This window comes from Mytilus galloprovincialis, chromosome 1 (assembly GCF_965363235.1).
Source record: "Mytilus galloprovincialis chromosome 1, xbMytGall1.hap1.1, whole genome shotgun sequence".
NCBI lineage: Eukaryota > Metazoa > Mollusca > Bivalvia > Mytilida > Mytilidae > Mytilus > Mytilus galloprovincialis.
The window spans coordinates 127,064,937-127,091,522 of record NC_134838.1 but is presented as its reverse complement, the minus strand read 5'-3'; the positions used below and the strand labels follow the sequence as shown (position 1 = coordinate 127,091,522).

At 32.5% G+C, this 26,586-nt stretch overlaps 1 protein-coding gene across 2 annotated transcripts in view; it reads right to left on the bottom strand.

Moving 5' to 3' along the window:
* Positions 1-3,257: 3,257 nt before the first annotated feature.
* LOC143058266 (uncharacterized) overlaps positions 3,258-26,586 on the bottom strand; it is a 57,269-nt gene continuing 33,940 nt past the window's right edge. For both annotated transcript variants that reach the window (XM_076231746.1, XM_076231741.1), the window contains 2 exons: positions 22,755-22,919; positions 3,258-4,159 (listed from right to left, as the gene is read on the bottom strand). In XM_076231746.1, coding sequence (XP_076087861.1) covers positions 3,772-4,159; positions 22,755-22,919 — 553 coding nt within the window. In that variant the 3' untranslated portion in view covers positions 3,258-3,771. The remainder of the gene's footprint in view (positions 4,160-22,754; positions 22,920-26,586) is intronic.

Genomic DNA, 26,586 nt, shown 5'->3' with positions numbered 1-26,586 from the left:
TCCATATTCATTTTGCTTATTTTTTTAATCATGTTTATTATAATTTTGTCAACCACTTATTACTCAAAATTTTAGAGATTACGAATTAAAAAAAATATAGTGAAAACGAGGAAAGAAATTCTCTAAAATGAATTTCTATTGTCTACAAGTGAATCTGAATCAATAATAATTCATTTTCATTTACTAAGATAAAGTACACACTGTAATTGACATATACACGAAATATCTTTAAATCTGTTAATTGATAAATTGTTCTCTTTTCAACTTTCAGTGGCAAATATTTCATGCAATATTAAGGACGTCTGAAATTGAATATACAATACATCTATTGCTTAATGAGTCCTACAAAGTAAACGATCTGTGGTGAATGCAAGAAAAAATTCGTAAGGGTTCCACGGAACCCAGTGTCTCGCCTACTTTTGCTGTTAATCGCAGACTCAACAAAAATGAGGAAAAACATCAATAAAATTTTCCCTCTCGATACTGTCTTTAGTTTGAAAGAAGCTTCCAAGTTTGGTAAAAAATCCAGGATAGTTTATGAATCTAATAAATGTTTTATAAACTTAAACTGCAGATTGTATGTAATGTTAACAGGAAGAAAAACTAAGTCCATTTATAAGTAAAATACGGAAAAAGTGAATTTTTTTTTTTACAAAATTTACTTCTGAATAATATCTTATGATCAGAAACAAGATTTTGTCAAAGTTTGGTAGAAATCCAGAATAGTTCAAGAACATTATAAAGATTTTAAAAACTTAAACCACAGAGTGAATGTTTTGTTTCTGGCAAAAAACTAAGTCCATTTATAAGTAAAATACGGAAAAGTGGAAATTTATTTTTACAAAATTTTCTTCTTGATACTATCTTATGATCATAAACAAGCTTCTGTCCAAGTTTGGTACAAATCAAGGATAGTTTATGAAAGTTATTAAAATTTTAAAAACTTTAACCACAGAGTGAATGTAATGTTTCCTCGCAGAAAAACTAAGTCCACTTATAAGTAAAATACGGAAAAAATGGAATTTTATTTTTACAAAATTTACTTCTGGATACTTTCTTATGATCATAGACAAGCTTCTGTCCAAGTTTGGTAGAAATTCAGTATAGTTTAAGAAAGTAATTAAAATTTCAAAAACTTTAACCACAGAGTGAATATTTGTGGACGCCGCCGCCGACGACGACGGAATGTAGGATTGCTTAGTCTCGCTTTTTCGACTAAAGTCGAAGGCTCGACAAAAAGAGGTTGCCACTGGGAAAGGATATCTATGATATATATGATAGAAATCGAAATCATTGTGTCAACTACTAATTTAACATCCCCATTTCGAATGAAAATAAACATTTTTAAGGCAGTGCTTCCATGATGAAACAGGTTTAAAATGTATTGAAATATCGTATGGCAATACAAGTACATCGGTTAACATGTGTACTTTTACAAAAAAAAAAAATCCTGAGATTTCAATCGTGGTATTTGAGCCCTAAATAAATTATCCAGTTCTTTTAAATAAAGCGTGTATGGTGTATTGTGAATGATTATTAATATTTAAGGTAATCAAGTATAACAGTTACCTTTTTTATGATTGTTTATCAGGGATAAGATTTTTGATTTATACGAGAAATTCTGATTGATAGAGTGTACGAAAAAAAATGTAAAACAAATTTCTCGAAAGAATGCAACATTTTACATGAAAATGACGAAATAGATAACTAAGTTGGTATTATAGTACTAACAAGCTTATGATCCTGTATCATTTCTTGACATCCGTTTTAAGTATACTTTTAAAGCATTTTATTCAGTTTGCTTCATTCCCGCCAAAATCGCCCTTTTGACGCTGTATTTTGATGTTATCAGTGCCCTTCTGGCTGATATTGGTATCTCGGGATGATACGGCATATGATACGGATTTTGCCATGTATTATTCTCTATATAATACATATTAAATGATACATCAAAGTGTTGTACCCAGTATAGCAACACTCTTAATTCAGACATGAAATGACCAGAGACATTCGATTGTGACTGAAAAAAAAAATTGACATTTGGGATTTTTTTTTATAACTACACCAACCACCCACTGACACTCAAGATAATTGGTGCGAATTATCAGGCTGGCAAACTGTAAACAATCTTTTTTAGTTTTTCCTTTGATTATAGATTTTTCAATTGCTCTCATCATGGAAGTAATATTCAATATTACTTCCATGCTCTCATGATTTGTTTGTACAACATTTTGTACCTGATCTCAACACAATACACATAATCGAAATGTCATTCATCGTATAAAAGCATCCCATTTGGGATGAAAACCTTGCACGCTTTAGACAACTAATGATATCTCGTAAATAAAAGATGGTGACCCAACTTAAAAATCGGGAACAAATATCTCAGTCACAGATTTAAAGCATAAAATGGTTTTTTCCACTGTTGTACTCATTTTTCATTCAGGTTTGAGCAAAAATTAACATAAAACAAATTTTTAAAAGCTGTCGTTGGAAACTGTGTGTTAATGGATTTAGGCACATTTTATCTTGATTTCACCTTTATTTGTTTTTAAATAATGGGGGCGATGTTGGTTAATGAAATAGAATTTAGTTTGAAAATTGAAGTCGAGATACACTAAGGATCATTTATCATGTTTATGTCAAGTTTGGTTTCATTAGTTTCAGAGAAAATGTTTAAAATTAAAATGCAAATCAAGGGTGAAAATAGTCATTTCACGGTATAATTGAATAACATTTCATATAATGAATTGTCTTGTAATTTTGAATTTAGGGGAATTTTAAACTATTTCAGATTTTTTTCTACAATGAATGTTCGGGGGAAAATTGTTTCATTGGCAATCATGATATACCTCCTCATGTTTACATGCAAGATAAAAACACCATGCCTCATGTTCATGAGCTTGTCCTAAGTCATGATGACCTCTGCAGTGGTTGGTTGTCTTATTTTTTTGTATGTTTTGTCCTCTAGAGAATTTGTGTCTGTGTAAAATCTCCTGCTATTCTATCAAATGATTGCTTTCTAGTTATTCTACGACCAAAATACGTGTATTATTCATCGCCATGCTTTCAAAGATTTACCACTTCTCTGTCATGTCTGTTTAGGAAGTTGAATAACAGGAAATATTGATTATAAAATGGTGAACATTTTGGGTTTGCAGGAAAACAAATTTTTAGATCAGTTAACTATCTCGATGCTGTTCTGAGAAATAAACACCAACATCACGTGCTCCTTCGAAAGTGCATCGAAACTGGGGCAAAAATATATTTCATTTTATTTAACTTGAAATAAACATAAGCAACATATATTTTTGATTCACCATATTTGGTAATTTGCAAGTGAAAGCTAATGTAGTTTTCATAGTTATTAAGTACCGTCCTTCTTCTCGTGAATCCACCGTTCATGTATTGCCTAAAGAAATTTACAGCAATTCACCTACAATGAAATGGTTTACCAAAAACGAAAGTAACGTGTATAAGACGTGTATACCTCACAGCTCTGGATTTGTATTGGTATTTTGACCCTTATGAAGACTAAATATAATGCGTAATTAAATAATGAATGTACAATTATGTTGAACACATAACCTGTTTTTTGACGGAGCGATAGGAAGCCAGACATTTTCTCCCATTCTTTTATGGCACGACACTTCCATCGATTCACTCTTCACCATCCAGGACCACCACGCGCATATTCCCTTTTAAACCAGATAACGCAAGTGAAATGGAAGCTAATGTAAATCCGCATCACGAAATGATCCCTTGATGATGCTACATAACACTACAACATTTTTTTTGTTTCTTTTTATCTTTCAGTGATCTGTCCAGTGTTCCGTCTTTCTGATTAATGTCCACTGGCTGAGAATCCGTCGATATAGATTTGCCATTTAGTTTAGTTTCCGGAAGCGCCTGCGTACTGTTTGTACTTTGTTGCAGAATAGTCTCCTCTACAATATCCTTATTTGAATTCTCACATGTATTGTTTACATCATTTCCAACTTCGGTATTTTCGGGTGCTGGATTTTGTTCTATATCACTATATTTTCTATGTTCACTTAATATAAATTGATCCCGAATTATCGTAGCCCTCTTGAGGATATCCGAAGCTTCTTGATCAAGACTGCCTCCCGGAACAAATGGGTTATCCCGGCTTTCTAAACTGAAAATAAAATAATAGATATTAAAATATAACGTTTTATCTCTATTTGGATATGAAATGCACACTAAAATAATTGTGGGAAGTTTTCCAAACAGCTGGGGGTGTTTTAGTGTACCGGGAACTTGAGGGCTACGAAACATGATATAAAAATAATATCGACAATTGACATCTCAACTGCGTTAATGATAAAGGTCATGCAGGTAGTCGTGGTAGTTGGGATAGATTTTTTACGGAACTTTTTAAAAATATTATTAAAGAAATTTAACGTAGGGTGTTCCACAATGAAGCTGTTGCTAGATTTGTTGAAGTTCTGGATTTTTCTGGATGCAGTCCTCACTGGGAAATATGTTTATTTAAAGAAAGCATATACTTAAGACATTGTTTACCATGCCTGTAATTGATGTGGGATATAGTTACAAATCTGTCGCCTACGGCTAATAATCCTGATTGTTGTGTAATCCGGGATCAATACGACATATTTTGGCATCCTCCTCAGCAATCACTTATGAACAATCAATAGTCTGACGCCTGTGTGTCTCGGTGATCTTGTATATGGATATTAGTCGTTCCAATGTGTTGGTTTAACGACATTAAGTTTTAATACAGTTCTAAAAAATGATCAACTAATGTATAATATACTAGTAATAGACTCGTATATGTTATCAAACACAAATTTATTAGCATATTTGATCATATTTAAATTATTGATCTGTGTCCTCTAATGGACAAAAATATAAACAAATATTATAGAATAGGATTTTTTTTATACAGGAGTGAGTAATGTTTCGATTTGATTCCCTCCTTTTGTTCATTCAAAGTTTAAATGATTAATTAAATTACATCCCAGCTCTTTGTTCTAACAGGGATGATCTGAGCCGGATCACCCCTACCAGATCACCCGAGTTTGAGTTTCTTTGTTATGCATGATTTCCTTTGTTCTGTAACATTTTGGTGGGAATGTCAAATCCATAAAACTTATAATTAATTACACAATTATACGGAAAAGATGTCTATCAAAATTCACGTAGAAAAAAATCCAGTGTATATGCTGGAATTCGAACTCAAGACCTTTAGCATAGTGGGGGGAGTCGGTGAACAAGAGAAGGGCGATTTTTTTATGAAGTGGCGATATAGTGTGGGTCAATTGGCCAGTGGAGCGAGTTGACATTGTTTGATATCTACTTATCGTGTTTGGGGGTCATAAAGGTATACATCATATAGTGATATATAAAGTATATTATAATGGTTGTGTGGCGTTCTAAACTAGATTTTATCAATTGTAAATAGTTTTTCGTCTAATTTTACAACAGCTGGGATGTAAAATATTTATCCCACTTGGACTTGGTGTGTCAGTGTTAGATCACCCTCTGGTCTCCGGACATCGGGGTGATCTTACACTGACACACCGCGTCCTCGTGGGATAACTATTAAAGATCGCACAACAATTGTCCCTTAACTGTACATAAGAGAACATTTTTTTTTTATTTCTGTTCCTCATCAAGCACATTTTACACAAAGTAATATTATTAATATTAATGCAAATATTTAATTTAAAGTGATTTTTGCAATTATCTGTCTGAAAACATATAATAAAGCTATCATGTATGATTTTAAATAAATTTGTTCATTATTGTAAAGCCTTCAGTTAAAACATAAGTGGCTGGATTTTCTTGGTCTATTATCTGTTTATGTCAGTCAGAAATTCAATCCCAGCTATTATACTACAAATCAATACGGTTCCCAATTCTACATTTATTCTCTATCAATAATAAATAGTAATAGAACATTCCCTTCCCATAATTCAATACACACAATGTCAAACACAACACACACTAATTAAATGCATGCAGATTAATTACATAGAACATGCACACGTGTTGACGGCATCATTGGGAGGATCAAACCGGTGAGATCACTCGTAGCTGTCACGGAGAATGAACCTATCATTAATACTCAGATAAACACATTATTTGTATTGACAGAGAGTCTGTACACAAACAATTCTGTCTAAGTCCTTGAACATTTTTTGAAAAAATGCCATGACTTCTGAACATGAAATGATTGTGTTCTTCACAGTACATACTCCCCATCAAGGTATAAATGTGTTTGTGTTACAGTATTTATCAGTATTTATGTAGATACACACGGCTAGATCTAATTAAGCCAGCTGGGATGCAATCTGTTGAGGGGTGGGTGTGTCAGAATTGGATAAAACACCAACTATCTTTGAAGCATCTTCAGTGCAAGTATTTGTTATTTCATATTAACAAAGCGAATGACACAGATCGCCAAATAATTATGTTGGGTTTACGCCTCTTCATATGGTGATGATTGAACAATCAATATGTTCTATGTAAATGATATGAAATATAGATTTATAATTTATATATTTTACATGTTTTAAAGTTCAATCGATCATTACATTCCTGGCAACAGGTGTTAGGAATTTATTTCCGTTTCATTACTTGGCGTTTATCATCGATTCTGAAAGATAACCCTTCCTTCTGTAATGTCGCGTAAAACATGAATCCAATATATTACTTCAAAATGATGTATAACAAAAACCTTCTATTCATAAATATTTGTTCTCACATTATTGATAATGATTACCTTTAGATCAATGTGCTCTATGAACCGTTAACTGATAATAAACGTAAATATTTGTTATATGGGAAAAATGCATAAAATCTTACCCCTCCTCGTCATGACCTTCCATTATAAAGCCAGCATTTGTAAGTCCTGTTTCTATAACAACCTTATTGATGATAATTTATGACCGCTACCTGATATTTATATTTTGCTATAAAGATGGCGAATAGCAGAAAAACGTCTGTCGCATAAGATCTAGCTAGGTATCACTAATTGTTGATGTAATAAAACACACATAGGCCTTCAAATATTCAATGCAACATCCTATTACTACAGAAGCCTCGTTATCTTCTAGTAAACGCGCTTCCGGTCTATTTCAGATAAGAAAACAAAATGTTTTTTGAAATAAACAAATATTTGACCTATGCAATTATCTTTCGTTACGTATTATTACAGCATTTGACGGCTACTGAGAATGGATTGTGTTATCGGAATGCCTTAGATAAGATCCTACTATCGACTGGATTCCGAGTGGATTCTGGTGAGCCAGGTTTCATATTTCCAACCTCTGACACATGCTACAGGTCATAAATCATACCGTTAAGTCGAATGAAATCGATTCGTATGATTACTGTTGTATAAACACAGATATATTAGAGGATATGATATTGTACGATGAAAGCCCACCATACTGCAAAAAATCATGGCTGCTTCTACAGGCTCTTCGAAAGGAGAGAGGAATAATGCAGAAAATGAGGTAAACTCGAAAAAGTGCAAAGGTGTAAAATGAAAAGTAAATGAAAAAGTTTTCGTCAATTAGAAAGAAACAATAGGAGAAAGTTTGAAATATTCCTCTTGATAGTGCCGTATAAAATAAACTAACGATATTTTTTAAGATCTTAAAAGGAGGAAGACGCTAAGCGGGCATTCGAGCTCATAAGTTGAAGACTACCAACAGTCTGTACAGTACCTTACATATAAATATAAAGACTGAGCAACACGAAAACCAGGAGTGGTATCAACTGTTCCAGAAGGATAAGAGGACCCTGCTCCACATGATACACCCGTCGTGTAATACGTCATCAAAGCAAAAATAGCAAAAGTACCGAAATCCGAGGAAAATTCATAACAGAAAGTCCCTAATCCAATGGCAAAATCCAAAGCTCAAAAACATCAAACGAATGGATAACAACAGTCATATTCCTGGCTTGTTCTGGCAAGCATATTATTGTGCAGAATACGGTGGCTTAAACCTGGCTTAATAGCTAACTAAACCTTTATTGTGTATGACAGTCGCATAAAATTCCATTGTATTGACAACAATGTGTGAACAAAATAAACAGACATATTAGGTTAAATGTCAAAAATAGGGGTACAGCAGTCAACATTATGTTATAATCTTAATCACCACAAAAACAAACAAATATGTCAACGAAGTAAAACAAAAAGGCTTATAGACAAAGCACATAAGCAAAAACGAAAAACAAGAATACAAAAATTTACCATATATAAAGCACAATAGTAAAATGATTGGATGTGTAAGTAACGAGCCAACTATAAGAACACAATAACACGTTGACCAAGTACCGAAAATTGAGAGAGAAAAAAAGGTATTTATCTGTTGGTTTCAGAAATTATATAAAGAATTCTTTCAAAAAAGGTGAACATTTTTAAAATCTGCGAAAAAAGGGTTGTTCAATTTGTCTTAATTATATATGAAATATGCAATTTCAATCCATACATTTTCTTAAAAAATGATAGGGTGTTGATACATACAAATATATTTGATTGATAAAAACAGTTTAGGGTCATATCAGACTTCAAAATGATAAGATAATAAAAATTCAAGCGTTTTGTAGATATAAGAAATATTGATTTGAAAGGTCAAAGTTTTGGTTTAAACCAATCTATGGGTATTTGTATTAATCGAACTTTATTTAGTCAGAATTAAGAATTGTATTACCATAAGCTGTTTTAAAGGCCATGATAAAAGTAAATTCATACAAAATACTGATTTCCGAGGAATATTCAAAACGGAAAGTCCCTATCAAATAGGAAAATCAAAAGCTCAAACACATTAAACAAATGGATAACAACTGTCTTATTCTTGGTACAGGTTTTTTTCTTAAGTAGAAAATGGCGGATTATATGGTTTTATAGCTAGCTAAACCTCTCACTTGTACGACAATCACTCTATATTATTTATCTGTTTGGTTGCATGACAAATAACAACAATACTAGAAAACAAGAATTAATAGAACGAAACCCTAATGCGATTTTTATATCGAAAGATATGGTATACAACAAATTTCTGAGCAATTGATTCAGGCATTGTAGGTGTGTGGAAATCTGATATTTTAAAGGATTTTATTTATGTCCTTCAAGCGACAAAAAAGAGTTGCATCATATTTGATGTACATAAATACGTATTAAAATCAAACGAATATGATTGAAGTTTTCATCTTTCCAGTGAAATACCACTAGTTTTTATTCTGATGTCGATCAGTATATCTAGGATATCTTTTTTTTAATCCAAAAAATGGACACATTCTTTGACGGTAACGCTGTTTGGTTGTCTGATAGATATATGTTCATGCAGTCTTTTGCATGTAGAAAATATACATTCTGCATGTACATTAAAGTTTCTTGATATAGTTTGAAAGCTTCAAAATATAAAAAGACAAAACCATGCCCACTACTCCAGTTTTTTTCTCCTTAATTTAAGTGAATGAAAGCCCGTAACCAACAATCAATATTCCGAAAATTTTCAAAAATGTCTTTGAGTTTATTAAAAGTTCGGAAAGATTTCAAATTGTCTAGGTAGCAAACCATGATCGCACACACATCATCATCTAAAGTTCTTTTCTCCTTTTTTGTCCTTTTTATTTTTTCGTTTTTTTTTTTTGTTTTTTTTTTTTGTTTTTTTTTTTGTTTTGTTTTTTTTGTTTTTTTGTTGTTGTTTTTTTTATTATTATTTGTTTTTTTTTTGTTGTTTTTTTTTTTTTTTTTTGTTTTTTGTGTTTCTGTTTTCTAAATAATGATTTATATATTTTTATTTTTAATTTTTTTTCTGTATTATTATTGTTTTCTTTTTCTTCAATTATCCGTCTTTTGATCCATATTTATATATATATTTACTAAATAGATATACCATTCTATACATGCATGCTCATACATATATTTTTGTATTATATTGCTATAAATGTTAAATGGAGAAGACTTCATAAGTCTGTTTGACTTGTGTCTTATCCAATTTGTACTTTAACAAATAAAATATGTTTAAACTAAAATCAATATTCCGACGTTATGGATAAAACACCAATGACGCTCAAACTGTATGAACAGTCGTCAATCAACTCAATCTATAGACTTTACCAGATATATAATTGGTAAGGGTCAACGAGACAGTACTACAATAAAGAATATACAATATAAACTGTCAAAGGTTTTCTACAAATTCAAACGATTGTGCAAATCGTTTTAACCATGCAAATGGTATGTTATCAACAACAACAAAAACAATCGAGTTATCCCCCTTGCAACAGGATGAAAATGTTAGAATAAAACAGAACTAATGGCTAGTACTGACGGTTTAGCGGCCACATAACCAAACCCAAAAGTTTTAATCATGAAAAGTATAGCTTTTCGGACGAAATTTACAACCAAATATTGTAAGTTAATATTTATGATTAAGATACAATGACAAATATTGAAAGAGATAACATATCAGAAAAGACATGCAGTGCTTGAAACCTATTACTCAATTGGTAAATACTCACTCATTATCATCGAAAATTAAATTAAAACGAACACAATAAAAATGGACGCGAACGACGATTTAACTAGCAAGAACACTATGGAATGTTTCCTTATATGGACTTATCAAATATGAAAATAATTGTTCATAATCTGTAAAAATAAGCTGTAATTCCAGGGTCGGAATTGTGAGTCAAGTTCAGGGTGAGCACATGAGAGTGAGACTTAGCATCAAAGTACTAGTAATAAATCCCCACCATGGAGTCAGGTTAGTATATATGTGTTCATTTGATAGATTACGATACATTTTACAATAATGTTTGTTAATTGGTTTCATTCACTTGTTTCCACATGTATAAAGGTATACAACTATAAAGAATCAATTCTTCCAAGGATACACCAAACAGTCGATGATAAAAGTGAATCATCTTAGAGGGACGAAAGATACCAGAGGAACATTTAAACTCATAACTGACAACGCCATGGGTAAAATAGAAAGAGACAAAGAGACAAATAATAGTACATAAGACACAATATAGAAGACTAAAGACTAAGCAACACGAACCCCACCAAAACTGGGGGTGATCTCAAGTGATCCGGAAGAGTAAGCAGATCATGCACCACTTGTGGCACCCGTCCTGTTGTTCATGTTACTACAAACCCGGTAAATGGTCTAATTCGGTATGTCACATTCGTGAAAAGGGAATGGGGTTGTAGTTACGACACTGCTAGAAATGGAAAGTTGACAATTGGATAGCTGACATCATCTCTTTTGTAAAGTTTTGTTTCAACCGACCCTCATTGTCAATTTCTAGATGCAAGTCAATATATGAGGCAAACTTAACTGTATCCTTTATCTGTAGTTAGATGGGATAGATTCGTGCAACATAGTCACAAAATTTTGAATTATTAAGTGAGAGAACATCATCTATATAGCGCAAAGTAAAGTTAAAGGATATTGCTAACTTTTTTCTTTCTTCTTAAAAAAGTTTCTATATGAAGTCAGTCTCATAAGATTTATAGGGACTTGTCGAATATGAAAATAATGGATCATAATCTGTAAAAATAAGCTGTAATTCCAGGGTCGAAATTGTGAGTCAAGTTCAGGGTGAACACATGAGAGTGAGACTTAGCATCAAAGTACTAGTAATAAATCCCCACCATGGAGTCAGTATAGTATATTTGTGTTCATTTGATAGATCACGATACATTTTACAATAATGTTTGTTAATTGATTTCATTCACTTGTTTCCACATGTATAAAGGTATACAACTATAAAGAATAATTCTAACGACCCAAGCATACATCAAACAGTCGTAAAATTAATTGAAACGACTTGCCTAATGTTCTTTAATAAGAAAGAGTTTGAACTTACTGATCTTTGGAATCTATTGTAAAAGAAATAGTTAATAGAGGCACTTAATACGATGTGTTCCTGTTCAAACACCATTGAAGAAAGTTAATGTGTGCTTAGAGGTACACTTTTAATTACAGCTATTTCACCAAATGATGGCTAGAGATAAAAAAAAAAGACGAGTTATGGGGTCATGAATTACACTCGTCTAATAAACGGGGAGTAGTAAATTGATACTATACTACTACTCTATAATTATACGATTTATACTTATAGTGGTAGGTGAGGGTAAAAAAAGAAACGCAATTGTTTTTTACTGATGCCAACGAATTTTCAAGAGGAGATATTTTACTTGTGGATGATAAAAATGAATTATCTTTCTTATAAAAGAGGGTTGAAAGATACCAGAGGAACATTCAAACTCATAGATCCGACAACGCCATGGCTAAAAAAGGAAAGAAACAAAGAGACAAATAACAGTACACAAGACACAACATAGATAACTAAAGATTTAGCAACACGAACCTCACCAAAAACTTAGGAGATCTCAGGTGAGCAGATCCTGCTCCACTTGTGGCACCCGTCTTGTTGCTCATGTTATTACAAACCCGGTAAATAGTCCAATACGATAGGTCACATTCTAGATAAGGGAACGGGATTGTAGTTACGACACTGCTGGAATGTTGCTACATAGAAATGAAAAGTTTACAATCGGGAAGCTGAAATCATTTCTTTTGTCGTAAAGTTTTGTTTTCAACCGACCCTCATTGTCAATTTCTAGAAGTAAGTCAAATATGAGGCAGACGTAACTGTATCTGTTGAACCCTTTATCGAAAGTTCGATGGGATAGATGCGTTCAACCAAGTAACCAAATTTTGAACTATTTATTGAGAGGTAGAACATCATCAATATAGCGGAAATTAAACTTAAAAGATATAGAATGAAATTCAAAACAGTGTGGCTGTGGCCATTGATTGACACATTAAATTCATCCATTGACTGGGACAATTTACGTGAACGTTTGTATGTAACGACCACTGCTCACTATGTACTTTTTAAGGACACTTTAACTATGGGGTCACCAAAGGTTCTCAACACCTTAATAAAGTAATTCGAAAAATTAATCAGAAATAACACGATGTTTTGATTTATATCAATTATATAAATCAAAACATAAAGGTTATTCCTGATTAATTTTTCGAATTATTTTATAATTAAAGGCGTTAAGAAACCTTTGGTGACCCCACAGTTTAAATGTCTATCGTAGGTACGTCGTGAACAGTGGTCGTTACAGACAAACGTTCACGTAAATTGTCCCAGTCAATGGATGAATTTAATATGTCAATCAATGGCCACAGCCACACTGTTTTGAATTTCATTCTATTGCTAACTTCTTTTCTTTCTCCTCACGTAGTCTCTGTATGAATCCAGCCTCATAAGAATAAAGGAACAAGCCGACAAGAAGTGGAGCACAATTGGTTCCAATGGTAATGCCGATAGTTTGTTGAAAAACACGTCCCCCAAACGTAACAAAAAAGTTGTCAATCAAGAAATAAAGCATCTTGATAATGTCAGTTCCAGAGATTTTTTGTTTTGTTTTAATCAGAGTGATATTATTACATAGTAAGAAAAAAGTTAAATCACAAAAATACTGAACTTCGAGGAAAATTCAAAACTAATTCATCCCTCTCTGAGACATGATACTTGTATCTACGTTGGCCATTCCTTTTTACGTAACAAAGCAACACCAACTCTTTCAATTAGTGTTTTAGTGTGGAATTGGGAATACTTGTGTAAAGTATAGAAAAGTCAAATGTTTTAATACTATTGCAAGATGAAAGAGTCTTAGATTGTATGTACTCTTTGAATATTTTTAGTATCCACATCTGAAACACGCCACCTTTAGAATATGCAGTTTCACAATAACTTTGAAGCCTGGCTTTGATTGCCTTATTGTGCTAATTGTGCTAATGCGGCATAAAGCAACCAACAATCAATCAATTGATTGCTGATAAAATTGATGTTGATAATTTAGAAAGAGGTTTCGTGTAGCACTTGGAAGACCCAGCAGTAAACCGTTGTTTGTAAGGACACTTATGTAGTTTATGTATCCAATACAGTGATGGAAGATCTAGTTCTTTATCTTTGGTTGAAATTCCAAAGGAACATAGAACAAACCTATGATTATCCTAGTAAGTGTCGTGGGAGTGTATGTTGAGTTTCAAAGAGAATAGTCAACACTTAGATAATTTACTATATCAAATTTGTATCATGACGGTTGAGACCAAGAACAACTGAGTCAGCGATAATAAAACAATAAAAAGTAAAATCACAAAAATACTGAACTTCGAGGAAAATTCAAAACTAATCAAATGGCAAATTCAAAGGCTCAAACACACCAAACGAATGGATAACAACTGTCATATTCCTGACTTGGTACAGGCAATAATCCACAATGACTTACAAATGTATTCACCAATGATAGTTTTTGAGCGTATTTCAACTAAACTTCTCATTTGCGTAGTCTCATATCCGCTGAATATAAACAAGAAATGTTTATTGATATTAATCATAAGAAACGAGTTATGTCGTGATTTGAGTTATCACAGATTCGATGATATTACAATTGGAATGCCGAGTTCTATTTTCGTCACCAACACAACAGAGAAAGGAATGTCCATACAGAAGCTGTTACAAACCCTCTATACACTAAGGTGTTTGTACTTATAATCGAAATAACAGATTATACGTGATAAGCATGAAGTTATTAGCCAATTATCAATACCTAATTATTACCAATATATCTAATTATACTGAACATTACCGATAACATATATCTGGTTCGTCAATAATGCTGCTTTATGACAGCTAGTACGTATTTCTTACTGGTCATAGAGTAGTCCACATAGGATATCTATTCCTTTTACCGTAACACCTTTAAAATTTGTTATGCTCATTTAATAACCTTTATAAAATGAAGATTGAGTTGCTTGAAAATTGAAATAAGAACTGGAGAAAGTATTTACGACTGATTTAACTCTATAGTTATTACTATTGAAATCCGGAGATATGGTGTGATTGCTCTTGACTGCGGACCACTACTTTCACACAAAGACATAGTCTAAAAAGGAGTATTAAATAGTCTAGCAGAACATAATTTAACATGGCACTGGTTTACAGTACAAAGTTCCTTGGATTACCTTATCTGACAACACAAGATGACAACACATGGCAACAGGAGAACAACAAACCACACCCCATAAACTGTCCATTCAAAAATTAAACTATCGAGAGTTTACATAGTGTCATGAGCGGGGAAAGGTGGAAGAATAAAGTACAATGTTCAACAAAACATCAAACATATACTATAGATAAAAAGACAATAAAGAACAATAGACCAAAAACTTCTTACAGGGGTATAAAAACAACCAAAAACAAACCAATGCTGACAGATATACAGACACTGCAGAACAACAATCGTCAAGAACTGTTTAAATGAATTAGAAAAACAAAACAACTAACCAATACTGACAGATATAAAAACACGGCAAGAACCAGGGCCGTAACTACCTATGAGGCAGGGGAGGCAATTCCCTGAATTTTCTACATCAAAATTTTTTTTTAAAGTTATAAAATGAAATATTGACAATATTCAAGAAGGACTTGAATTTATAGTATGAACAATTAACACAAGTTTGCAGTTTTATCAGTCTTATCATGATACTAGAACACACCCGTGATATCGCGGGTCCGTGACTGAATTAAAGTATAATATCTATGCGCAAGCCTTATTTTAGTATTAGTACTGTCATCTGATAAAGTCATGCCGATTATAAGATACACAATTTTCTCTGCTTTCAAATCTTTCTGTTTAAACCCGTCAAACTGGAACTTATCGATTATTGGTAATATTAATTATTTGGAAAACAAAAGGTCCTGGAATGGAGTATTTTTTAATCAACAACATTGTCCTATATTAGTTATAAATAAAGTTGAATTCTTTGATTCGCTGTTTTACGTCATGCCCGCTAACAAATTGAAACTTATTTTTAGTCCAGATTTTTAGTATTCGTATTGTTATCTTAGAAAGACTTACGGATTAAAATACTACAATAGGTAACAATTTGACAATTTAGTAGTGTCAACCCTGTGATTATGACCCGTGTATATAGCATATTAATCCTGAATACACTGTTTGGTTGTGCGGAACGTACAGATAAGGTAATAGGTAACAGGTGATTATACTATTGGTATCGGTATCGGACTCGACCCGGAACTTCCTAATTATTGGCAATATTAATTACGTGGAAAACAAAAGGGCCTGGAGTGGTGTAATTTTTAATCTACACCTTTGTACTATAATAGTTGTATATAAAGTTGAATTCTTTGATTCGTCATTTTTACGTGATGACGGCTGACAAATTGGACCTCGTAATTTTAGTATTATAGATGTGATATATGTCATTTCCCGGATTTTTGATCGATAGTGAAACGTTTCAGTATTTTTTTTTTAAATCGTGTTGCCGTCCGTCTGTTATTCAGTATTCGTACGAGATCACATATGAAACTTAGCTTTCCACAATTTTGAATAAAACTTAATTGTTCACATTTATTTGGGGCTCAATTAGGCAGAGGAAATCCCGTTTGTAGTGTGAATCTATTCTTTTATGATATCGGTAATTCATTACCGGCTGAATCAGCTGTTGGATCATCTTTTAACGTTTCCCGATTGTACGAGAACATTATGACTGATCAATGCCTTAGTAGTTAAACACTCCCATTCGTTGTAGCAGGGACTTTATATACTGGACTTTTTATACTAAGTATACACTAGTATAGAAAGTCCCTGATTGTATTAATTTCATTCAGCTTTCAACAATATTGAAATTCAAGGTACTCGATAAAAAAATATCTTGCGTTCTATGATCTTGCTTCATATGTTTTTTAACATACCAGTTTGATTTCTAACAAAACAATCTTTAAATACAGATCATAATTGTTTGCATAAAAATTGCTTCCAGAATCCAGCAATACTGTCTGAAAGTAAGGAAATCGAAGGAAAACGGGTCATTTTTAGCCACTGATTTTATTGAGAAAAAAATCCGCGGTCACAATGTATTTATTGTTATTAATTATAGATCAAAGTACGACCTTCAAGACGGAGCCTTGGCTCACCCGAACAGCAACCTCAGATTGTTTTTGCATACAAATTGCTTCAAGTCCAGGTTGATCCAGGTTCAAGCAATACTGTTGTTTCTTAAAGTCTTAAATTTAGGAAATCGAAGGAAAAAGGTCATTTTTAGCCATTTTACTGAGAAAGAAAAAAATCGGCGGGGGCTGCGCCCCCAAACCCCTGCCTCCCCTGAATTCGAACCCTAGTTACGGCCATGAGAACTGTTTACTTAGATAAAGAACAACTTAACCAAGGTTTAGAAATATAAAGACACGACAGAACAAAAGTCAACAAAAACATATACTGCAATAAAAACACAAACAGAACAACACATTAATGTTAAAAAATACAAAGACAAAGCAAAACAACAATCGACAAGAACTGTTAAAATGTCAATTTTCACGGGAATATTCTGATCAAGGTTAAGGTCAATGATTAAATTATAACCAACATCGGACAATGGATAGTACAACTTCCGTATTTACATTATATTATGATGACCTCCACAAAACTAAGTTGACAAATTGTTAACTTAAAATCAATGTACTGTATTTATAATAACTAATCATAATTCATATATATATGTATATATAAATATAAATTTACTGTATAATCTCCCTGGTTAAACAGTAACTAATTCACAGGGATACCCGGCTGAATGTTGCGAGTCGAGTAATTTGTTAAACAGCAGAGAAATGTGCAATAAAGAATTTATCGTTTAAAAAAAAAAGAACTATTAAAATGAAATAGAAACAACGAAACAACTAACCTATGCTGACAGATATAAAAACACAACAACAAAAACGTAGTCGACAAGAACTATCTACTTAGACGAAGAACCAGCAGAACAACAAACAAATGTTTAAAGATATAAAGACGGCATAAAAACAAAGGACAAGAACTACATACTAAGATAAGAAACAACAGAACATCTTAGCAAATGTTTAAAGATATAAAGACGGCATAAAAACAATTGACAAGATCTACATACTAAGATAAGAAACAACAGAACATCTTAGCCAATGTTTAAAGATATAAATACACTACATAACAATAGTGAACAGGAACTTATACTGCAATAAAAACACATACAGAACAAGAGTAGTGTCGACAGATATAAAGACACAGCAAAACAACAATCGTCAAAAACTAGAAAAGTTAACAAAAATAACCAATGCTGACAGATATAAAAACACGACAAAAAGGGATAAGAAACAACAGAACAATTAAACCAATGTTTAGAGATAAAAATACATGGCTGAATAACAATCTACAAGATCTTCATACTACAACAAAAACTCAAACAGAACAACAGATAAATGGCAACAGATATAGACACGATAGAACAACAATCGACAGGAATTTCTTACTGCAATAAAAGCATAAACAGAACAACAAACCAATGTCGATAGATATAAAGACACGCTAGAACAAAAATGACAGGAATTTCTTACTGCAATAAAACACAAACAGAACAACAAACCATGTCGATAGATATAGACAAGACAGAATAACACTCGACAGGAACTATACAAACTTGACTCTGTTAAACTGACTGTTTTATATACTTTCAATGTTAAAAAAGATGGAATGGTCTCTTCTGATACTTAAATAAGTTAGAAGACAACCCATGCTTTGCAAATTTTAGGGGGGGGGCGCACGCCCGCCACGCCCCGCCTAAATCCGCCCCTGCAATTACACAAAGCTGTCAAAGGAACAACAGAATAAAAAATCGCAAGTTATAGAAACAACATCAAATGGCATGTTTTACAGACAAACGTAGCAAAAGCAATGAAAAAGTGTTGATAAATCAGATCGACCCCATCATTGTGTTACCATGCTATGTTTATTATATGTTTGATATATTGAAGTAGTTTGTATCTCAGCTGTGTTCATTATACACTTAAAAAACATTTCTAGTGCATACCTTCATCTTCCCTTACCAATGGTTACGATCCAAAGGTGGATAGTGGATCGTAATCCTCGGAGTTGAGATGGCATACCTTAAGAAGAATATTTGAAATGATATAAATTCGTTATAAGTTTTTGTATCAATGTGAGGATAATCCCCGAAGTTCACTTGTAGAATTTAGATAACGCTAAACGATCAAATGAAGATTGGCTACTTCAACATATTTTCTATGCTATTTTATTAATTTTATGTATGCCAACAACCCCCTTGGGGTAAAACTGTGCATTTATTTCTATAAAGTATATAAAAAGTAAAAACACAAAAATACTGAACTCCGAGGAAAATTCAAAAAGGAAAATCAAAAATCAAAAGGCAAAATCAAAAGTCCAAGCACATCAAACGAATGGATAACAACTGTCATATTCCTGACTTGGTACAGGCATTTTCTAATGTAGAAAATGGTGGATTGAACCTGGTTTTATAGCTAGCTAAACCTCTCACTTGTATGACAGTCGCATCAAATTCCATTACATTGTCAACGATGCATGAACAAAACAAACATACTCAAAGAGTAAAAATGTCAAAAATAGGGGTACAACAGTCAATATTGTGTTATCATCTTAATATCACTACATAAACAACAAATGTAACAAAGTAGCACAAAAAGGCATACATCAAATTCAACATTCTCATTTTGCTTTTCCTATACGGCTGAATTTATCTATGTAAAGTCTACCCATAAATGAAAGAAGGTTTTCATTACTGGTGTAAAATTGCGCGTTTGAAATTCGCACAGGTAGACATAAAAATAATTTTGTCGTATGACGGCATACATAAATGCAGACTCACGTAAAGTAGATATAACAAAAAAACAGACTTACAGTAAAAATAATAAATAATTTTATAATGGTGTGGTTCAAAGTATGACGGGATACATAAGTACAGTTTCACGTCAAATACGGCTGAATTTATCTATGTAAAGTCTACCCATAAATGATAGAAGGTTTTCATTACTGGTGTAAAATTGCGCGTTTGAAATTCGCACAGGTAGACATAAAAATAATTTTGTCGTATGACGGCATACATAAATGCAGACTCACGTAAAGTAGATATAACAAAAACCAGATTTAACAGTAAAAGTAATAATAATAAATAAAACAATGGTGTGGTTCAAAGTATGACGGGATACATAAGTACAGTTTCACGTCAAATGTATATCATAAAAAACAGACTAAACAGAAAAAGTAGTCTTATTGAATAAAATAGTTTTGTCATTCATAGTATGTCAAGATCCTTAAGTAAAAGTAATATCAATAAATGAAATAATTTTGCCGTTCAAAGTATGTGGTTTTACATAACCACAGAGTCACTTCAAATGAATATTTAAAAAGACATACAAAAGAATACTATAATACGTAATTAAGATGATAACAAACGTCAGTACGCAAAATCTATACTTCAAGACCATCTTGTATTATTTGTGAAGTTGATACGGAATATTTATCAACAAGTTCTGGGTATCTTCCGATGAACTTTTTTAGAAAAAGGACGAGACGTTCCTTGACATATCCCTGGTTCATCAATTTTCTGCTCAGACACTGGTGACGTTTTACAAAGTCTGAATAGGAGCTGCAAGCTCTTGAATACCTAATAAGTTGGGAAATGTATATTCCATATGCAGGTGAAGTTGGTATATTACTACTAAGGTGGGGGAAATTGATAATTTCAAAATTAAAATCGTCTCGTTTGTCATAGATTCCGGTACTGAGATGACTGTGTATGTCAAATTCGAGGTATAAGTCTAAAAATGAGGCAGAGGAAGCCGTGTCTGTGGTCTCTTTAATTTCTAGTTCTGGTGGGTATATTAATGGAATCCAATCAGAAAAGTTCGGATTGTTAATGGAAAGAACATCATCAATATATCTGAAAGTGAAATTAAATAACCTGGCTTCTTTGATCTTCTTGTTTTTGACAAGTGTCTGAAGGAACTCCGATTCATATGAAAATAAGAAGAGGTCGGCAAGGAGAGGCGCACAGTTCGTTCCCATAGGAATGCCGACAATTTGTTGAAAAAGTCTACCTCCAAATTCAACAAATATGTTGTCAATAAGAAACTCCAGCATACTGATCACTTGTTCCTCTGTGTAGTATGTTTTACCCTTTTGTTCCTTATTAACAAAATATGCCTTGTGGTATCCCAAAGTGATAAATTTATAGCGTATGCTACCATTTTTATGATGAAAAGCATTGTGAATTATTTCTTTTAGACGGGTTTTCAATTTCACATGGGGAATGGTTGTATACAAGGTTGAAAAATCAAAAGTTTTAATAGAACTAATTTCAGAAAAAGACCGAGATTTAAAATTATCCAGAAGTTCTTTAGAGTTTTTCAGAATCCACATATGGTTAATACCACTACGTGAGTAAACAGTTTCACAGTATATCTGAAGACCCTCTTTAACTGCGGACAGAATTTTAGTCAATCTAATGGACAATTCTTTAGTAGAACAAGCAGATGAGCCGGCAATGTACCGTTGTTTGTACGGAATTTTGTGAAGTTTAGGTATCCAATACAAACAAGGTAAGTCCTCCGATTTGTTGTTCAATGTAATGTTCATAGAAGCCATGAAGGACTTATGATTCGCCAAAATCTCATCCTTGTCAAATGATATGTTTTTTGTATGTGGGATTACCTGAGTGTTCATTTATTCCTAATTCTTTTATAAGACACTCGTAGTAATACGATTTACATACAAAGACAAAAATTTCTTTTTGTAACAGCACAACCTTCCATAAATGTAAATCATCAATGCGGCTTTCTCACTTTCTGACAATTATACTTCACTAATAAATGTCCCTACGACCTTTCATAGACTAAGGAAACATTTGTAGAATGAATAAAGATGATATCGATTCTGTCTGTGAAATTACCCTCTAGATACTCACTTCAAATGCATTGTGATTAGAATTCGATATGGATAATTGTTCTTTTCTTCGCGCTATAAATGGACATGTGCAAATAGCCATTCCTTTCTTCATAAGAGAATGAATTTGCAGCTACCTTTTGTCAGCCATCATTTACGCAAACCATTTATTGTTGCTATAGAAATAAAATATTTCGATTATTTTCACGTGTTCTTTTCAGTTAATTAAATTTCTTATTAAGCTGAGATTAGACATTTCTATCAAATTGGAAAGATGTGTGCTATATAAACAAACATTTACTTACTCATTACTTTTGCTTTTTGTAATTAAAATTTTGTTAACTGTCTGATAGCAGCAGGTTATGACGTTAAAAGAGAGATAATATTGCCGATAAAAATATTTCTCATATTCTTACTTAATTTTTACTTTCCCAACCGGTTGATTATTTGTTCATAATCAACCTGTGGTCACTTTTATCTTTGTTCACCATTTGTCAACATTTAATTAGGTCGTCAAATGTTTATGTCTGTCAGAAAATTTCCCATCGTGACGTCACAAAAATTTTGTCCATGCCTGATAACGTAAAATTTAAAGAACTCGGCAAGCCTCCCGTTATCAATATACAAAAAACAATATGCAGAAAATACGAGAAAGTTTAAATAGCATTTGTAATTCATGCAAACACAGCACATAACCGTTGTAACAAATGGGTGCAACAAAGATAATCCAGACATCAGACGGGTACAAAAAGGAATATCCAAACATCTAAAAAGGATGGTAAATTCATGCAGAATTTTGTAGAAAACGAGTCAATTCATCACAAGGTACAACAGTAACTAAGTTTGTCCTAACCACTCCATGCAGGTTTTCCACAAGGTTGCTTACCTGGGAGTTCGTTTAATATTTTTATGTCCCGCCGGAGGGCTGTCTAGTATCAGAATCTCGGAATATGTAATCGTTTGTTCAACACTTTGCTCACTGGCTTTAGGAGGAGTGTTGTCTTTAGGAGTATCACAGAATGTCACTTTATTCTTTAAAATAGTGTCATGGCTATAGAAAATAAACAATTGTGTCATTGCTAAAGGTAAAAAACAGAATATTACATAAAAATGCAGGTATTGACAAACATATGGCATTTTTTTTCAAAATTGAATCGAGTTTTACATGATATTCGTACTCGTACCCTGAATTTTATCTCCCTCATACTAATCTGTATCTTTAGGTATAAATATATTTACATCTACAATATTTTATAAGCTAGTGCTAACTTCTAAATAAATGAATGTTACATCAGTCAAAAATGGTACTTGATTTGAGAACATCATAATTCACCTTTCGGAATATTAAGTCCTCATTGACCTTTTTGACTTTTTCAATTCGAGCGTCACGGATGAGTCTTATCGCGTGTCTGGCGTAGAAAGTTTTAAGCCTGACATCTTTGGTGAGTTTATCTTGTGTTTTCCAAGTGATATCATCAGTTAACGTTTTACATATGGAGCCATTAAAGACCCCATTCGCGTGCTCTTGTTTTAGTCAAAGTTTTTTTACATTTTTGGTTTTGGTACTAAAGAATGCAAACTCGCAATAGCTACATGAAAGGTATAGATCATGTATACAATGTATAAATGTTTTGTCTCACATAATGTTATTAGTACATTTAATTAATCTACCGTATTCCCACCTGTCGGATGAGATAAATCAATGGCATTAGATAATCAGAATCTAATGATGTATAATACGTTATAATCGAATGTAAAGTGTCATTAACACAGTGGTCATTAATGGACATTTTTTTATCAAGGTCGACAACTAGTTCGTGACCATACAATTACAGTGCTTTATCAGTTCTGAATTTAAGCTAAATTCAATCAAATATAACTAGCAAATTGTATTTTTGAACGTGGGCGCCATGTCGAATGCTATAAATCGTATTCTATATACTAAAATGAGTTTTGCTTAATTGATTAAGTTAAATCAAAGTGACAATGAATTTCTAATAACGTAACTGTAAGATGCTGCAATATAAGATTTCCAATACAGACAGATTGCTGAACAGGAATTCAAATTGATGAAAAAACTTATGTATCTTGTGTTTTTGTTTGTGTTTTGGTAGTTTGTATAGATCTGATGAGTTAAATCATTTTAACCAATTTTAATAGGTTGTTCTTATGGTGTTCTGTTTTACCACTATTCCAGGTTAGGGAAGGCTTTGGCGCCAGCAAAAATATGGTCTATATTGTTGACTGTGTAAAATTTATGTAGTAGATGAAATTCATTATCAATTCATTTGTAATTTGTAAATATTATAGAACCATTAAAGAGTATGTTATTCTTTAGGCATATACAGTTAAAAACAAACTCATCTGTTTCATGAGAGAGAAAATGATAGTCCGTATTTTCTATGACGTGAATTCGTTACGTATAAATATGGGATTGTTTAGTTAACTCATATCGAATCCGCATTTTTCTGTTTTAATTTCATCTCTACATCTCATTAAGTTCTTATTACTATTGAGTTCCTTACTTATTTGTTTAATAATACAGCAATTCTTTATTTATTTTCAAATTCCTCTTTGTCATCATTTGTATGCATCACCACAGGCACTTGTCTCAGATAAAACATCCGTTAAGGTATATAGGATATTTTTTTCAGAGACAAGTGCCTGTGTTCATGACGTATGTTTATCGTACCATAATTTCCCAGTGGTAAAGGTCACACAATGTTGTTTGTTATTGTCGTTGTAATTGTGTTTTACCACTACTGTGTCCATGCTGTAATGTGCAGTAACAGCACCAGTAATGAAAAGATGTAATATACTTTAATCACATCAACGTTACCTAGAAATGATGGAGTTTTTTTTACATAATAATCTTTTTACCAAAGATCAGCTCTAAAAAAAGATAGTATTAGAAAATATTTGAACGGAACCGATCTGTTACATAAAGTTTGAAGTTTTACGTGTATGCTTTTATTTTTATCACTCAACGCGTTACTGCGTGATTTGGTAGTACCACACTTTTAACGTTGTGTAGCAATAACACAGAAGACAGTTTTCAGTAATTTCGTATTGATTTTCTATTTGTCAGCAGTGAAGAAACTAATTTATAGTTAGACATTCCACTTTATAGACGTATACACGGTTTTAGACCAGCGCGATGTAGCTTTTACGAGTTATATAATGACAAATTGTCCAAAGTATTGGTTTGCTTTTTAAGCAGTGGTCTCATTACAAAATAAATGTTTAAGAACATTCTTTCTAGGTAAACACTCTTTATCAACACTTAAAAAAACCGTATTTTGAGGAAACTCAATGTAAGAACGGATTCCTGTGTTGCCTGAACTTATTTTATAATACATTAACGGTTTTGCTTGATCTAAATTGGCACATTAACGGTTTTGCTTGACCTAATTTGATACATTAACGGTTTTGCTTGACCTAATTTGATACATTAACGGTTTTGTCTGACCTAATTTAATATCTTAACGGTTTTGTTTGACCTAATTGAATATACTGACGGATTTGCCTGACCTAATTTGATATTTTCAATGTTTTGCCTTACCTAATTTTTAAAATACCTAAACGGTTTTGTATGACCTTATTTAATACATTACCGGCTTTTTATGACCTAATTTAATACATAAACGGTTTTGTCTTGCCTAATTTATTACATTACCAGTTTTGCATGATCTAATTTAATACATTAACGGTTTTGCCTGACCTAATCAAATACATTGACTGTTTCGCCTGACCTAGATTGATACTTTCAATGTAAATGCGTTACCTGATTTAATATATTAACGGGTTTCCCTAACCTTATTTAATACATTAACGGTTCTGCCCAAAGTGTCAGTATAAAAATCCACATGTTTGGAAATATTTTATACATACAAGAGTTGACTATTTATATCAAGATTTAACTGGTTGTATGAGTACTTTTTGTTTGACCTTTGATTTTTTGTATCCCCTCTTAGGTTTGTTCAGTTTACTTACCAGAGGCAAATAACGGAAACTGCTAAAAACAAGACTGCAAACATTGGCAATGCAGGTATAAAAGCTTTATGTATAAATTAATAAATAAGAGAAAAGTTAACTCAAATTGATATATATCTCAAAAATGATCAAACCTTTGAAATAAATGGCAATGGTTCAATGAAATTATGTTTGATGGATATCGTATTGATATCCCAAAGAGAGGAGTTTAAATATGCTTTTATAAGACATTATCAGTTACTTATGAATATCAAATAAAAAAGAGATTATTCTGGAATTCGATTAATTGAAATAAGTATTCTGCTACTGTTTAGAAATTCAGGAAGGTGGAGAGCTTTTATATGTTCTGAAATATAGGCAAACAATTTTCTGCTGTGTTTTGGACAAGATAGCTGTTCTTTTGAATGCTCTGCGTAGGCCCTTTTTATTTTAGAAATTATTGCTTGTGTCTCTTTGAAAACCGCTTGCATTTGATTTTTTCTTAATTTGTTACTTCTTTGTTTCTTTCGTCTGTCCCGTAGTCAATACCCCTATATTGTCAAATTTTACTTTTATTCAAAATTTCAATTCCTTATCTTGTTCACGTCATCGACCAAAAGACGGGACGAGATTGTTTGCATATTTGTCATTCAAGGTTTTGATGTTACCGGTTGTGTTTGAGTGGTTTTACACTAGTGATTGTTAGGGTCCTTTATAGCTTGTTGTTCGATGTGAGCCAAGGCTTC